The following is an 18,091-nucleotide window of genomic DNA, read 5'->3' as shown; positions in this document are numbered from 1 at the left end:
AAATACAAGACTGTATGAATTTACATGGGAAATATAAAATACCAGAAGCTTATGGCATTTTTTTACATGTTAATTTTAAAGAATAAATGACATTTCACAGGTGACATTATTGCTTTGACATTTCCAGCATATCATTTAATTTGACATGAGTTCTGTTTGGTTAAAATTCATCTGCTACGTTGTGTAACCTTTGATAGGATTTCTTAGTATTCCGCATCGTATCTGTGTGACTGTAAATCAGTTTATTCAATTTAAGAAATGCTTTCCTGGTACCAAAATTACGTTAGTGTAAGATTGGTCTTACCAGAAGGAATCCGATATGCAGGACTGGAACACACTTGCTCAGAACAGAACACACGCAAGGGGCCTGGTGAGGGTAACAGGGCACTTGGTGGTGTGGCTGTAAGCACGAGTGGTCAGAGGTACACGTAGTCGGGTTGGATAGCCAAGGTCGGGATGCCAGAGGTACACGTAGTCGGGTAGGATAGCCAAGGTCGGGATGCCAGAGGTAAACGTAGTCGGGTAGGATAGCCAAGGTCAGGATGCCAGAGGTAAACGTAGTAGCAGGGAGAGCCGGGGTCAGGAAACCAGAGAAACACAGGAAGCCGTTTAGTAGATCAGGGTCGGATACCGGGAGATCAGGAACAAGGTAAATATATATGTATATATATAGGATACGGGGGAGCTCACGTAATACGGACAGAACCAGTATAACTGAGCACTGTGTGTACTGTGCTCGAGGTTTAAATAGCCCGGGGGGGCGTTCCCCGACGTCCGGGACGTGATCGCGTCCTGCGTCGCCATAGCGACGCAGCGGAATCCAGCCGGCGGTCAGCTTCATAAATATTCATGAAGCGGCCGCGTGCGCGAGCGGCTGCTTCATGTTCCAGTCTGCGGTGCCGGCGTTTCTGCCGGGGGAGAGAAGAGGACGGCCGGGAGCTGATTAAGGTAGGTGCCTTACAGGATCCCCCCGCAAGACGCGACCTCCGGGGGCGAGGATGGCCTGGCTTGAGAGGATGCAGTTTATGAAACTTCTGAACACATAATGGAGCATGAACTTGACTTGCCGGTTCCCAGGTCCTTTCTTCTGGGCTATATCCCTTCCATTGTATAAGGTATTCTAGGTGCCCTCGACGGATCCTGGAATCTACCACTTTTTGTACCACGTATTCTTCAACCCCGTCGATGACCACTGGTGCAGGAGGAGGAGGTACCCGGTCGGGAAAAGGATTGGCCACCCAAGGTTTGACTAGCGACACGTGGAAAACCGGATGAATCCGACAGGTAGAGGGAAGTTTCAATTGCACTGTCACTGGGTTGATGATTTTCGTGATACTGTATGGGCCAATGAACTTAGGTCCCAGTTTCTTGGAAGGGATCTGTAAACGCAAATGACTGGTGGACAGCCAAACTTTGTCGCCACAATGGTAAGTAGGGGGACTGGAACGATGGCGATCTGCATATAATTTGTAGGCCTTTCTGGCCTTGATTAAGTTTTGCTTCAGGACTTGAAATTGTCTTGTTAGCACGGTGACTCGATCCGAGGTCCCGGAAATCGTAGGTTCGGTTGGCAGACCTGGAATCATAATAGGGTGGTAACCATAGTTTGCGAAGAATGGAGACATCTTTATAGATCGCTGTGTTTGATTGTTGTAGGTGAATTCTGCGGAAGGGAGAAATTGGAGCCAATCATTCTGAAGGTGCGTGGTGTAACATCTTAAGTAATGCTCTAATATTTGATTGAGACGCTCGGTCTGACCGTTGGTTTGTGGATGAAAGGCCGTGGACAGAGTGGGACGAATGTGCAGCTTGCGGCAGAACACCTTCCAGAAACGAGATGTGAATTGTACTCCACGGTCTGAAGTGATAGTTCGTGGTAATCCATGAAGCCGGAACACTGTATCCAGGAACAAGGTGGCTGTGGTGGAAGCGGAAGGAATGCCAATTGTGGGAATAAAATGTGCCATTTTGGTGAATCTATCGATCACCACCATAATTGTGTCGTGTTTCTTGGAAGGTGGTAGATCGACAATAAAGTCCATAGAGATTTTAGACCAGGGAACCGAAGGAATAGGTAATGGGCGGAGAAGGCCCGTTGGTTTTCTACGTAGGGTCTTGGTACGAGCGCAGGTGGTACATGAACGGACAAACGAGGTCACATCTTGGTCTAGCGAAGGCCACCAGAATTGACGTCGAACGAGGTCTGTAGTCTTTTTAATGCCCCCATGTCCGGAGAGGAGAGAATCGTGGCATGCTTGTAGAACCTTTAAACGGGCCGGGGTCGGTACAAATATCTTATCACGGTAGTATAATAAGTTTCGGGTACGACGAACAGGAGGATTAGTTCTCGGAACTACGGTTCTGCGGGATAAGGAGCGAATAAAGTCCATGAGAGATGGTTGATGTGTGAGGAAGAGACTGGAAGGAAGAATAGTATCCGGTTGAGTCTCGGGACAACTCGATACAGTAGGTAACCGAGACAAGGCGTCTGCTTTGGTATTGCGGGATCCAGGGCGATACGTAATATGTAGGTTGAATCTTGTGAAGAAGAGAGCCCACCGAGCCTGCCTGGGGCATAGTCGCCGTGCGGAGCGAAGATACTCCAGGTTCCGGTGGTCGGTATATACCGTTACTGGATGTTGAGTCCCTTCCAGCAGATGACGCCAGGTGTCCAGAGCCTGTTTGATGGCCAGTAGTTCTCTGTCCCCCACACTATAGTTCATCTCGGCCGGGGTGAGTTTACGCGAGTAGTAGGCCACAGGATGCAAATTTTGTTTCTCCCCATGTCGTTGGGACAGAACTGCTCCTACCGCAAGATCCGAAGCATCCACCTCCAAATGGAACGGTTCCGCCACCATGGGTTGAATAAGGATGGGAGCAGTGGTGAAGTGTTGTTTGAGAGCGTCGAACGCATTCTGCGCTTCCGGTGTCCAGGCAAAACGGGAGTATTGACGAGTCAACTTGGTGATGGGTGCGATAACATGAGAGAAGTTTCTAATAAATTTGCGATAGTAGTTCGCAAAGCCAATAAAACGTTGAACTCCTTTTTTATCAGAAGGTACTGGCCACTCCAAAATAGCTGACACCTTTTTAGGATCCATCTGTAGGTTTCCAGGTGTAATGATGAATCCCAGGAATTCTACCTGATCAGCTTCAAATTGGCATTTCTCCAGCTTCGCATAAAGGTGATGTGTGCGTAGACGGTCGAGAACCATTTTGACCTGGTCGCGGTGATCGGACAGGTTTGACGAGAATATGAGGATATCGTCCAGATAGACCACCATAAAAACATCCAGATAATCCCGAAAGACGTCATTTAAAAAATGTTGGAAGGTAGCAGGGGCATTGCAGAGCCCAAAGGGCATGACGAGATATTCGAAATGTCCATATCGACTTCGGAAGGCGGTCTTCCACTCGTCTCCTTTACGTATGCGGACCAAATTATAAGCCCCTCGGAGATCAATCTTGGAAAAGATCCGCGCAGTTTTGAGTCGATCCAGGAGTTCAGGAATGAGAGGTAACGGATATCTGTTTTTAATGGTGATCTTATTTAGTTCCCGATAGTCTACACATGGTCGCAGACTCCCATCTTTTTTTTCTACAAAAAAGATTCCTGCGCCTGCTGGAGAAGTGGACGGTCGGATGAACCCTTTAGCTATATTTTCTTGGATATAGTCCTTAAGGTGCTGTAATTCAGGTTCTGATAATGGGAATATCCTGCCGAATGGGATGGGAGCGCCAGGGAGGAGATCAATGGGACAGTCATAAGTCCTTTGAGGAAGTGTATCGGCTCCCTTCTTGTCAAAAACATCACGGAACTCTGCATATTGTTTAGGAATACGTGGATCAGGAGGAGGAGGCGAACAATCAGGAAGCAATAGGAGTGTAGGGTGGTCTGTCCGGCATTGATTGCGGCAAAACAGGGATTGGAAGGAGAGGGTCCCCTTGGACCAATCAATTGTAGGATTATGGAGTCTTAGCCAGGGTAGGCCAAGAATTACTGGAAACATGGGTGACGGAATAAGGTCAAAGTTCAAGTATTCCGTATGATTATTCCCCAATAGAGCATGAAGTGGTGATGTTTCGTGTGTAACGGGTCCAGTAGACAGGGGAGACCCGTCGACCACTTGTATATGTATAGGAGCTGGTTTAATTAAAGTTGGTATATGCAGTTGCTTGGCAAAGTCCTGGTCCATGAAGCAACTGCTGGCTCCAGAATCAATGATAGCAGAAACGGTGGTAGAATTATTGATCCACTGTAAAAACAAGGAGATGTACAGGTGAGGAGAACCGCCCTTAGGGAAGGAACTAAGGCAAACTTTATCATGTGCAGGCTTACCCCTGGGAGGGCGTCGTGGACAGGTAGATATCAGATGTCCTGGTTCACCACAGTAAAGACACAGATTGTTCCTCCGACGACGGGCCTTCTCGGCTTCTGATAGTGGGCCACGTGCCACTCCGATCTGCATAGGTTCTTCTGGAGGGGGCATGATCGCTGGAAACTGGAGAGGAGGACCGGTAGGAACCGTAGGAGCAGTATGAACCGTAGGAGGGAAGTGGCGTCTCGGGGTAGGAATGGCTGAAGCTGCGCGTTCCAGGCGTCGTTCCCGAAATCTGCGGTCAAGCTGTATGACCAGGTGTATGAGGTCTTCTAAGGAATCAGGAATGCCCACGCGAGCCAGTTCATCCTTCAATCCCTCAGCCAAACCCAGACGGAACTGATCTAACAGTGCTGGTTCGTTCCACTTGCTTTCCATGGCCAAGCTTCGGAATTCCGTCACGTATTCCTCTACTGGCCTCTTCCCTTGACGTAAAGCACGTATGGCAGCATGAGCAGAGGTAGTGCGAAAAGGATCGTCAAATAAAGTGTCCATAGCGTGGCTGAACTCGGCCCATGAGTTCAGGACTGGATTATTGGTGCGTAGTAGATGGTGAGCCCAGATCTGTGGTTCCCCTGATAGTAGAGAAATCACAGTTCGTACCTTCACATGATCGGAGGCATAGGTTCTGGGTTGGAGAGAGAACAGGATTTGGCAGGACGTCATGAAGGTACGATAACTAGCTCTGTCTCCTGAGAAGCGCTCGGGAAGAATAGCCTTGGGTTCCGGAGTAGCAGCAGCAGCAAAGGCCCCCTCCATTGGTGGAAGTGGAGCGGGAGCAGGAGATGGTTCCCCAGGGCCAGGAGGGTTAGTTTGAAGTTCATGAAGCTGATGCTGCATATGCGCATGGCTGGCTTGGAGGTCCTGGAAGGAGCGAGTAAGTGCAGTAATCTGTCCAGCGATTGCTGCAAGAGCATCCGAAATTCCTGCGGATTCCATGTCGGGGCTCAGTTATTCTGTAAGATTGGTCTTACCAGAAGGAATCCGATATGCAGGACTGGAACACACTTGCTCAGAACAGAACACACGCAAGGGGCCTGGTGAGGGTAACAGGGCACTTGGTGGTGTGGCTGTAAGCACGAGTGGTCAGAGGTACACGTAGTCGGGTTGGATAGCCAAGGTCGGGATGCCAGAGGTACACGTAGTCGGGTAGGATAGCCAAGGTCGGGATGCCAGAGGTAAACGTAGTCGGGTAGGATAGCCAAGGTCAGGATGCCAGAGGTAAACGTAGTAGCAGGGAGAGCCGGGGTCAGGAAACCAGAGAAACACAGGAAGCCGTTTAGTAGATCAGGGTCGGATACCGGGAGATCAGGAACAAGGTAAATATATATGTATATATATAGGATACGGGGGAGCTCACGTAATACGGACAGAACCAGTATAACTGAGCACTGTGTGTACTGTGCTCGAGGTTTAAATAGCCCGGGGGGGCGTTCCCCGACGTCCGGGACGTGATCGCGTCCTGCGTCGCCATAGCGACGCAGCGGAATCCAGCCGGCGGTCAGCTTCATAAATATTCATGAAGCGGCCGCGTGCGCGAGCGGCTGCTTCATGTTCCAGTCTGCGGTGCCGGCGTTTCTGCCGGGGGAGAGAAGAGGACGGCCGGGAGCTGATTAAGGTAGGTGCCTTACAGTTAGTTTGCGAAAAGGCTATGGAACAGAAACCTGCATATGGCAGCGTTGCAAGTGAAGATTACGAGCAGGGCCATCTTAATGTGTGGTCCTAGTCTGTCAACTTTAGTTTTGTCAAACCCTTTCAGTATATACATTGTAAGAAGCGCTGCGTAAATTGTTGGTGCTATATAAATAAAAGATATATCAGTAATATCAGTAATAATAATAATAATAATAATAAATAGTTAGCAGGCATTTGCCTATCCTTAATAGAGGTCTTGGTAATTCAAGGAGGAAGACTTAATAGAGAACTTTAACTGCTTTTCATATAAACAAATTCATATATTAAACATACCTATAGCTTATGTTTTTACTTGTCAATCTGATTTCAAGATATATGGTTTAAAATAATGAGGTATTTTGTCTCGGGAATTAAATCTGTGACAAAATGTGGCAAAACAAGCAGTTTTGTCATGCATGAATATTGCTTATTTTAATCTGCTTATTGCTTATTAAAATCTTTCATTTTTTTTGTAAGTTTTACTCAATTGCAAGATGCAGGATTTGAAAAAGTATACTACTATAAAATCTGGGTAAACATTTTAAAGGCATTCAGAAATGTTTGGGATATGAGTTGGCCTGCTCTAAAGAGACTATAAAAGTGAGCCTTTAGGTATAGATCAAATGGGTCTACTCTGTTGGTTTATGGTTACCTGCTGTCATCATACATTTTAATGTCTTCCTTTTATTATAATGACAGAAGGTGATACTGTGTGAGCTAGTAAAATAGATGCAAAGACATCCCAACCGTGATTTAAAGGCTAACTTTGAAAGCAGAATAAAATGTAAGTGTTCGGGGCACCGCCATCTCTTATTTAGGCATGCCTCTCTAGGGACATTTTTTTATCCTGAAACAAGATTAACAATGCCTAAAATTCGTTTATCATGTAAGACACCTTTATTGCAGTGGAAAATATAGATGTACCTGCGGAAAACGCGCCTTTGCATGTTAACCTCGACTTTATACATACTCCCGATATTTGTGACTGGAGCTGTTTTTCGCGGTTGTGTGTTGATGCTATTTAGATTCTCTTTGAACTCTTCGTTTTACCAGTTTTGGTGACACGGAAAAAATAATCAAAGGAAAATAAATCCATATACATGTACTGAAATAGCAAGCAAATCCTACATTGTAGCAGTACCCAGACCTACTTGCTTTAAATAACTCCTTTTACGGGCAACATGATCACTCCATTTTCACTGTTTTCGGATTTGGCAGTGAAACATGCATCGAGACCTCTAGAGAATGCATGGTAATGTGCATGTTGTTAACGTCTTAATCAAAAATATAATAAAAGCCAAATAACTTTGTGGTTATTGTCTAAGCTTCGCGAAATGCTCTGCGCATGAGTCACCACAAATTCCCTTTACTACTACTTTGACAATGGATTTCCTTACAGAAGGGGACATCAATCAGACGGATAAACCCTTCATGAATTTTATACCTATTGTGCCCCTCTTTGGCCGTCTGCCACAGTGATAATGCGGTTTGCTTTTGTTGAACTGTAGCATTTAAAGCTGAAGCTTCTTTGTGGCATATCTAAATCTGTATTACAGTGAGGTATAATATATGGCTACTAACAGTGTTAGCTTTGTGTGTTAATGAAATACCTCTGGTAAAACAGAGAATGGTTTCTAAGGGAACAAGATATAGGGGCTGAATACATTATAGCCAATTTCCTCAGCCAAATGTAGAACGTTTGGTTGTGTACAAGTTATGTGGCAAGCAGGGGTTGGCTGGCATTGGGGACAGGGGCAATTGCCACCAGCCCAATCCAACCAGTGTACTCCATTATGGTAGGGGGAACAATGACGCAAGACTAAGCAGTAGTAGTATGGCAGCTTGTACCATTTTCAAAAAGTGTTCAAGACAGAGCTCCATGACCTACATGAAGTGGCAGGGGGCCTACTTGGCTTTCTTGCCCCCCCAGCCAAAAACACTTTTTCAAACCTACAAATGGCTGAAAATGTCTCTAGCATCAAACCCAGTATTAATGTTGATGGAAAACTGAACCATTTTGCATATATTTAATAGCACTTCCACAGGCATTTATTTGCTGGCACAATTTAGTTAGACAGGTTGGTGCTACGAAGCCTTTCGGGGATTTACACACAACATAATTTTCAGTCTAGTGCTGTGCCCTGATTTGCACGCATAGTGCCTGTTTTGTGTGATTTTTGTGACATGACATCATGTTTTGTGGGAGAAGAGTGATGTGTTATACACTCAATACACCAATAGTGACACCAGTCTATATGCAATGGTTAGGCTTTATCCTAAAGCCTCATTTAGAAAGCTTTAATTCTCAGAATCTGGTCAGCTTCCTCGAGACCTTAAAGTCTTCAGGCATGGTTTACATTTTACTCTGCTTTACAGAGCCTGATTTTCATCATGAACCACAATGAAATAGGCAGTTTTTGTAGGCTTTTATTGGATCGTTTCTAAGGGATTCTTCTTGATATTTTGCAGTGGCTGTAAAGGTAAATTTGAATATATACTGATGGTATTTTTATCTTATTTTCTTGTTAGCATGTGGTCGTGGCTTCTACAAATCATCTTCTCAAGATTTACAGTGCTCCAGATGTCCTGCACACAGCTTCTCGGACAGGGAAGGATCACCCCTCTGTGACTGTGAAGATGGCTACTACAGAGCTTTCTCCGATGAACCATATACTGCATGTACAAGTGAGTTCTCCATTTTAAGATGGGGCAAATGTTCAATACTTTTATCATACTTTTAATGTTATCTGACATATTTGCCAATATTTGGCACAACACTAAATAAGGATGCCGAAGTTATTGAACTGCCCAAGATTTCAGATTTGGACTCCTGCCAGATATAAAGCAAGTGCTGTATATCCAGAATATTTGTGACCCTATGAGTTGGCGGGGTCAACATTCTGCTAGACTTCCGGCACCACATTTAATGGGGCAACACCCTCTCCGTGAGTTCTTTAATATGCCGCAGCATCCCTCCTCCATGATGTGACTGTTCTTTCCATTGATTGGCTGCTTGAAGCAGTCAGTGTCAAGAAAGTGCTTCTATTGAGAAAAAAAAACATTAAACATCATACATAAAAGATAGATATAACCATAAATAAATGTATACTGTAAAATGGTAAACATGAATTGGCATTTTTCAAAAAAGGTTAAAAAAAACAAAACGTTTAGAATGTCTATATTGGTGAAAAAGCTGAACATGCTGTAGTGGAATGTTATCTCTAAGAACATATTCAAGCTATTTGGAACATGTTACTGTGTTTTCCTTTCATTTATTTCTTTCCATACAAAATGGCATTGGCAGCACCGTTTTTTTTTCTTTCTTTAAAGGTAGATTAATTTGATAAAACCATTCTAAGAAATAATTTGTATGCCTGGGTTGTTATATTTCTGAAAATAAAGGAACTGAAATTCAATTACCACAGAGGAAAAATAATGGAAAGTGATTTCTTTTCTGCGGTGAAAAAGTTTCAGACACAGTCTGAAAATCAGAAATGAAAATAACAGTTATATACACAAAAATACAGTTTAATAATTATAACGTGTAGATTTGAATTAGAATCATTGCAGGAATCTGGACCACAGACAGAAAATATAATGCACAGAATGCGTAGCTAACAGGATCCCATGAACTATTGCAGAAGTACGTCTCCTATGATTCTCTGCTGGTACCAGTGATGGACTCGCCATCTGGCACAGCAGGCAAATGCCCAGTGGATTGGTGACCAATCGAGTCACATGCCACCCCAGAGACAGATTAGGTCCTGAAGTATGTGTTTAAAAGTGTAACGTGTCCACATGTACGTCATAAAAATGCCAGGGATGCTAAGTCATCCACAATCTTGCCCTCGTGGTTCCGGGTACAATGCCTGCTGCTGCGTGGGGATTGTCAAGGTCATAGTTCAAGAAGGACTTCCTATTATGCCCTTATGATAAAAAGCTTATTTTAGCGCTGCGTATTCTACATGTTTAGGAAATTGAGAGAACTTGACAGGTCCCTAGGTTATTTTCAAATGTTGTTTTCCACTAGATGATATAATGAATGTTGTTGACTGCACTGCATACATATAAGGCACAGATATTGTTTCATCTGCATTAATTATTATAGCAGAAAATGAATATTAATTTGTATGTAAAAACTATGTTTTTAGTTCAGTAGAGATCTTGGTGTTATTAGGAATGATGTGCAAAAAAACCACATCTATTTCTAGTGAGACAGTACGCTCTGTACTGATTCTGTTGTATTTTCGCTCTAATTATTTATCTCACATGTTAACAAAGAAATATACAAAGGATAACAGATAAAAGCCATTGAACTCATCTTGTCTGCCCATTTTCCTGCTTTAAAGACCTTAATCAGTACTTGGTCTTGTCGTAGGCTTAGGATAGCCTTATGCGTATCCCATGCATGTTTACATTCCCCCCGCAGTCTCTACCACTGCTGGGAGGCTGTTCCACTTATCTACCAGAACTTCCTTACATAGCATCTAAGACCCTCTAGTTTTAGATTATGACCTCTTGTGGATAAGAGGCTCTAAAAATGAAATGAGAGCATAATTATTTAAGGGATTTGTTTTCGTGAAGAGTAGTGAACCCAAAGCAGACCTATAATTTAAGCACACTTGATAAGCTGGAATGAAATCATCACGAAGCAGAGGTTTTTATTACATATTTCCCTAAACTGCATATCATTATTTTACATTACCAGCCCATGGGCTTCTAACATTTCTTCCATAACTAATGTCTTAGTGTCCCTCCTGGTAAATGAAGCAGGTTTTGAGATGGAGTTGAGCGCACCTGCAGATGTTTCATTGTACAGCAGTTCGGTTTTCGTGATTACGTTCCAGAATTTACATCAATTATAACCATTTTCATGTTTTCTCTTTAAAAGGACCTCCATCTGCTCCACAGAACCTTATTTACAATATTAACCAGACAACAGTGACCCTGGAGTGGAGTCCTCCAGCTGACAATGGTGGAAGGAATGATGTCACCTACCGAGTTATATGCAAAAGATGTAGCTGGGAGCAGGGTGAATGTGTAACCTGTGGGAACACCGTTGGATACGTACCGCAGCAAAGTGGATTAATTGATACCTACATCACAATCGTTGACCTTGTGGCTCACGCTAATTACACGTTTGAAGTAGAAGCTGTGAACGGGGTTTCAGACCTGAGTCGTTCCCAAAGGCTGTTTGCCGCTGTCAGTATTACAACTGGTCAAGCAGGTATGTTTTCCTTGCTACGCCCTAAAACCAATTCAATATTGTGAGCACGCTTAACATGAAAAAAGTCATTGCAGCAGTTTTTATTGTGTGTGTGATTTAATAGACAGATAATTTTAACAGAAAGATGGGTCTTAATGGACCCACAATAATTAAGTCCTTCTGTAGGTTATCAGGGTATGCATTTTTTCACATTTCAGATTAGATATTATTAGACATATACAGTATATTATGATCCACTTAGTTCATATTTAATCTTACAATGGATCAATGATCAAAAAATACCGTTATTACCCTGTACTACTAATATAGCTACTGATTCAGCTACTACTTATATTGGATGTATCTACTTATTTTTCTATTCATTATTTCATCAAATTCCAGATTGGTAATTTACCTATGTACAATATAATGATTATGCATTCTTCTCCTTAATTACCTTTTCAGTTGTATTTCAGCTGCCATCTTGCCAAATGAGATTTGTGATAATAGCCTTATTGGTGGTAAACAGTTTCTAGCGCTAGATGCTCATGCGTAGTCTGCTAAACAATGTAGGCAGAGCGGAGGAAACAAGAAGTTTCCTGCATGGGCTAAAATAGGATCCCAGTGCAACCTTCGCTTACTGATCATGCCCAACTCAGAATAAAATGTACAGGAAATCCCCTGGTTGTGTTTTTAAGTGGATATAAGAGCTGGAAAACATACATCTGAATAATTTAAAAAAAATGAACATTTAATAATAATAATCACAGCTCCGTTTTATGTAATCTAATATAACTCTTATAACTCTTAATCTACCATTGTTCACATAAAGTGCCGTTGCTTGTTATACCGTAAAATAAATGTGATTATCTTTCCCTGCGTGGTATTAAAGAAAATATTCGACAGTCCCCTTTATTCCTTTGCTATGCTGATTACTTATTTAATTGAATCTTGTAAACCAGGGGATGCAAACGTTATTTCTTGGAACTGCGTATATAGATGCACTTCCCCACTACAGATATCAGACTTCCTGACGCTTGCCTATTACCTTGTGAAAAGGTACTGCATTTGCAGCTATCAATCATGTGAAATTGGCCTTGTCAACAGTGGCTGGTTAGAAACTCTACCTAATGGTGCGGAAAGCACAGACCTAAGCTTTTATAATATTCCTGGATTCATTTATCCATTTTTAATTTTGCGAGTTCTAGTGAACATTTTCCTCATTAGATAGTTGGGTCAACCGCCTTACTATTAATTGCTCTTCTCATGTACAATTTTCCCTCCTGATAATCATCCGAAAAGCTGTTTAGAAAGAGTTATTTCATAATCTGCTACATCCTAGAATTATGTATACTAGGCTAATGAGTGTGAAGTTGAGAATGTATAAACTGAGTTTGTGTGTTTTGGCGGGAAAATGCCTCGGTTGGTATGGATGGTTACAAAAAAATGAGCACTAATCCGCATTTGGAAATAGTAAAATTATATAGTTTTAATATATTGCCTAGTTTTAAAGCTTTACTTTGGAGAAACCCAAAATCCAGCTGTAATGAATTTTGGGTTTGTCACTTTTTTGTTATAATGAGACAAAAATTGCAATAAATAATTGTTTATGAAAATAATCTGATTACAAAAAAAAATAGGACACAGATGATATACAAAATACAACTTGTAAATTGTAAAATCTTTTTACATCACCATAGTTTTTGTCATGGGAAATTTATCTTAAATATAACTTTTGATATAAAAAAACAAGAATTTTATTTTTAATATAAAAACATGAAATAGAATATTTATTCAAAAACCATATATGTCAAACAGTTTTATTAGGTTCTATCCATTGTAAGTAAAATAATATAAAATAATTATTTGAATACAATAATATTTTAAACACATGGAATTGTGCTACTTAACATTTATCAGGCAACCAGTGATTTATATTTCTGTTTTCAAAACTTATAATTAATATATTAGTATATTAAATATACATTAATGAACTATATTAATGTGTGTTATACTTTTTTGCTGGATATACCTATTTATATTATTTTGACAAATCTGAGGCCAAATAATTTTTAAGATCATTTTTGGTACAATTACTTAAAATGCCAAAATAATAGAAATATGTATTATGTATAGAAAATTTTAAAAATGTTCTTCTTGGATTATCCATGAATGACAATTAACAGATTTTAAGTTCAAAATATATTGTATTGAAAATGTTTGTGTCTAAAAAAAAAAAAAGAATCTACTGAATAATTTTACCAAACTATTTGCTTCCTGAAGAGGAAACACCTTTGTGTCCGAATGGGAGAAAATGGAATTTGGCTGAGAAGGTTACAGCTAACGTATGATAGAATCTGGCTTTCCACCATTAGTAGAGCATTGGCCAAAACTGGTTTTACCTTTGGCGCTTTGTCTGCCCGGGTGCCTGCTGCAGTTTTTGAAATATACCAGTAATTGAATTTTGGCAATAATTCTAACCTTCTTATCTTATTTAGAGTAAGGCGTCATACAATATACATATAAAAAAAAAATCATAGCGTTTAACTATATCCTTATGACACCCATAAGCCCTTTAGAATGTATTCGCTAACCTATGAATGAGGAATCAACAGCCAGAAATGTGTGGTAGAATAGTTTGTCACTTTGAAAAAAAAAAGTAACAAAAAAGTAAGACTAAAGTCCCCTCACTTTTAATATTCTGGCATTCTTAACCAAATGCTGGATGTTTTTTTTTTTGGGGGGGCATAGGTCTATTCTGCATTATTTTCCTTTTAAAATGGCAAAAGTATTTTCATGCATGGAAAGCTATTAGAAGAAAAATAATTAGTTAGTGATTACAGCCAAGCATCACACACAGATCTGGATAATTATATTTATTTGTTTCATTTGCTTCTAGTTCCATAAATGTGATTTGAAAAGCCAGCCCGTGAAATGGAGCATAGCCATTTATCAAAACATCTGCACTAATGTAACAATGCAGTAAATTATATCTACAAGCAAAGGCATCGATCCAGATGGATCATTAACAGCTTTAAACAAGTGATCCAAGTAATAGGGCTAAATACTAGAACATAATCAAGATCTAACGTTTCAGATACATCAATTACAAGTTTAAAAAAAAAAAATGTTTTCACATGGAGGAGATTCATTTTCGTAGCATCTCTGGATGGCACATAGTAGGTATGCGGCTAGAAGGCAGCAATTAAGAAGTGAAATGCTGGGAAAGAAATTAGCCATGCAATCTGTATTTTGTTTAGCAGTGGGTCAGGCACAGAGGGAGAGGTAGTTGTTGTTAGCCAGTAAAATGAATCGGATGTGAGTTGGATAGGATGATATATGTCTTGTGACAAAGTACGTGACAGAAATATACATTGGGATACACAGTTTGGGACCACAAGGACAGGCGAAGGTGACATCTGAAAGAAATTAGAGCCGTCTGAAGATGATTAACTCTTCATTATCCATTGCCAGTCAATACAAAATAATTGGCACACTCTTTGTAATTGTATATCGGTGCCTTATCTGAACAGGATAGTGGAATTAGGTCTTGGTATGCTGTCATAATGGAATGTGTATTAGTGTTATTATTTTATTTTTTTTATTGAAAATAATGAATTCACATTCTGCATTAAGTACAGAATCATACAGTGATGGACTTAATTCTTTTTTTTTTTAAATGAAATTGTGTTTTGAACCTAACACCTCAAAAATCAAGTAGTACATTGCAATAATTATTATTTTTTTTATTTATATGGCGCCAATAGTTCGTGCAGGGCTCCTTACAATACATACATTGAAACGGTATGACAAACCTAGAATTCACAGACTAAGACAAACCGATGTATTCGGTAAAGAGGGCCCTGTTCACAAGCTTAAAAGCTTTTTTTATTTAGTCTCCAGTAATTTCGGATTACCGTCACAAACTGTGGCTCAAATACCGCCCCATACAGAGTAACTGCCATAATTTAATAGTTCTATGAGGCACCCACCCAGACAATATAAGCTGAAGGCTCGTATAGTAAATGGTGGAATACAGTGAGGAAAGAAAAAGCTTGAAAAATTCCAGAAGGCCAACAGTGGCTGGTAATTGTTTCGGAGGTAATTCCTATGGTGTAAATCTGGTGCTTTAACACCTCGCGCCATACCACCCATTTATCAATTTCCCATCCTAGAGTCCACATCATATAGAAGTTTCTCTCTACGAGCTCGGGGTTGGAAAGTATATCTGAAATAACCTTCTGTGTCAAGCCAATGCTAAACCTGACACGCATTCAGTAGAGTGATAGCCTAAAGAAAAAAAGCAATTTAATGATACAATGTGATAGAATCAGTGTTGTGTTGTGCTAACTTGATTTGATTCACAAATTAACAGCTATTCCCCCTAGAACAGGTTCTGTACAGTCGGTGTAAATTAAGCAACATGCTAACATCCTCCAAAGCTAGATGATATTTAAGCTCTATTGCGGTCACTAGTGAAATGTTACTGCTTATGAGCATCTCCTAGGCTTTGGTTACATCTAAATTTTTGGATCAGTTAAAGAACTATCTATTTTTTAATAGCAATGCTTGTGGAATAAAATATATAATATCTTGTGAGGTTATTGCTAATGTTAAAAAATGTAAATGTTTTAGGTGTAAAGCCTAGCCTTCCAGTAATTATGACAAATTATGTGGCCAAAACATAAGTTTTAATTAAATGCTGGTAAATAATAATGATCTTCTCACAGTGAGGTAACATCAAATATATATATATATATATATATATATATATATATATATATATATATATATATATATATATATATCACCATGGTTTGTTAAAAAGGAAATAATGATTGCTGTCTCAATCCCAGGAAATGTTGGACAGCATTGATTTACACAGTCGCCATAGTTGGCTTTTCATTTGTCTCTTGCTCATTGACTTGTTTTCTGCCTTCTTCTTGTTGTATCTTCATATAAATCGGTTTATTTGGTATGCATTAGTGAAATTACTTGACTGATAATTTATCTGTCAGTTAGGAGTGTTATTTAGGAGTGTTATTAATGCTATTGTTTCTATAGTTGTTCATATTTTTCACCATCAAAAAAAACACCAAAGTTTTCGGCAAATCCTTTAACTGACATCATCTGAACAAAAAACAAGAATGAGGATGAAAAATGAGGATGAAAAATTACAAATATTTATTATGCTCACATGCTTAATCAAAATCCAACCCAAATCAAATATGTTCAATTCATAGTGGACAAGATGACCAAATATTTAGAATTTTGGACTTCACTTGAACCTTCCCACTGCAGGCCCCATCCTATATCAATATATTTGCTTTTCTCATCCACTTTGGGATATTGATTTCTTGCAACCAGTTGAGATATTTTATACATTTGTTCACAGCAGAAATCAAAATGCACCAAGCTACAACAACAATTTTTTTGTTCGTCTTGTTAGGAGAACAGGTGTTCCCTTGTCATATGTCTTACTCCTTCCTTGTTTCAAAAGCGGTTTTAGATGAAAGAGTCTTTATTGCAGTGTTCTATAACTATACTTTCAATAAGTTATTTTTATGAACTGTGAACTAACAGTTTAAAATACCCGTTTGCCTTTGTAACCTGGATTTGGGTAAACTAACCAGAAGCAACATGCAAGGAACGACAGAGATCAGTTTCCTCGTTGACGTGCATCATTGAGTTTTAACAACAGCGGGGTCATTGCTTCGCCTGTGATCATTTACTTTCCTGAAGCTTTTGTATTGTCCCTTGTATGTATCTTATAATCCAATGGCAGGTGTTGTTTTCTTAAGTCAATGAGAAAAAAAACCTGTTCAGCACCTTAGAAAGATTCCCTGTGTTTGCTACGGTTCTGCATCACCTTCTGTTATTTTACGAAGAACAGAATAGCAGCATGGTAGGGTGACATCTATTTATTTTTTGTTTGTCATAGGCTCATTATTGAAAAGGAAAAGATGATCACAAAGGGATTTTAACTGTAGTTGTTCTGTGCAAATATACTTTTGCGGGGGGGGGATGTGGATTCATTCACTTTCCACAGTAGAAATGGTGCGTGACTGCGTGGTTAATTCGATTACAGGTATGCTAAAAATCACAAAAGGTACAGCAACAAAGAGCTTGCAACAAAATACATTTATATAAAAACTGCGTATACAAAATAACACAACTTAAATAAAAGTGTTAGATTTTTTTATGGTGTGGGGGGGTTATATTCGGTTTTGGCCAGGTAAATACTGCACTTTCGGTTTCAGTCCAGAATTCGTTTCGGTGCATCCCTACTACTAAGCCAGACAATGAAGTGGTAGGCCTACACCACATCAATGTTTGGCGTAGTATATAGTGATTTGGGTTTTGTTACAAGTTTTTATTCCTTTCTTTTTTTGGGATGGGGGGGCGCCAGAGGAGTAGTCCGCACAGGGCGCCAGAACACCTAAGGCCGGCTCTGAGCACTATAGTCAGATTTTTTAATTTAGCTTACTGATTATTTATCAATTGTAGTCAAAATGACAATAGTGTTTTCCATTAAGACTTCACTGACAAATGTGCGTGACTTCTACAGCTTCATTCAGGGATAAAGCAAGCTATCCTCTCTGACATCCAAAATAGTAATTATTTAATGGTACTTACTATAATTTTGATCATTTGCCTTATTCAGCATATAAATTACCAGTCTTTAAACAAAGGTTTTGTCATTTATAATTTGTTGTGTTACATTTGTAGCATGAAGAGAAAGGTTAAAAATCTTTTTTTTTTGCCAGCAGAAAAGAGGCATTTAATTCTTATCATATTATCTTATTTTTCCTTACATATTATGATGCAAAAA

At 40.0% G+C, this 18,091-nt stretch overlaps 1 protein-coding gene across 4 annotated transcripts in view; it reads left to right on the top strand.

Moving 5' to 3' along the window:
• EPHA7 (EPH receptor A7) overlaps positions 1–18,091 on the top strand; it is a 94,198-nt gene that overhangs the window by 39,439 nt on the left and 36,668 nt on the right. For all 4 annotated transcript variants that reach the window (XM_053461094.1, XM_053461092.1, XM_053461093.1 and 1 more), the window contains exons 4-5: positions 8,583–8,738; positions 10,945–11,280. In XM_053461094.1, coding sequence (XP_053317069.1) covers positions 8,583–8,738; positions 10,945–11,280 — 492 coding nt within the window. The remainder of the gene's footprint in view (positions 1–8,582; positions 8,739–10,944; positions 11,281–18,091) is intronic.

This window comes from Spea bombifrons, chromosome 3, assembly GCF_027358695.1.
Source record: "Spea bombifrons isolate aSpeBom1 chromosome 3, aSpeBom1.2.pri, whole genome shotgun sequence".
NCBI classification, from domain to species: Eukaryota; Metazoa; Chordata; class Amphibia; order Anura; family Pelobatidae; genus Spea; species Spea bombifrons.
This window is presented reverse-complemented; position numbering and strand designations above follow the sequence as displayed.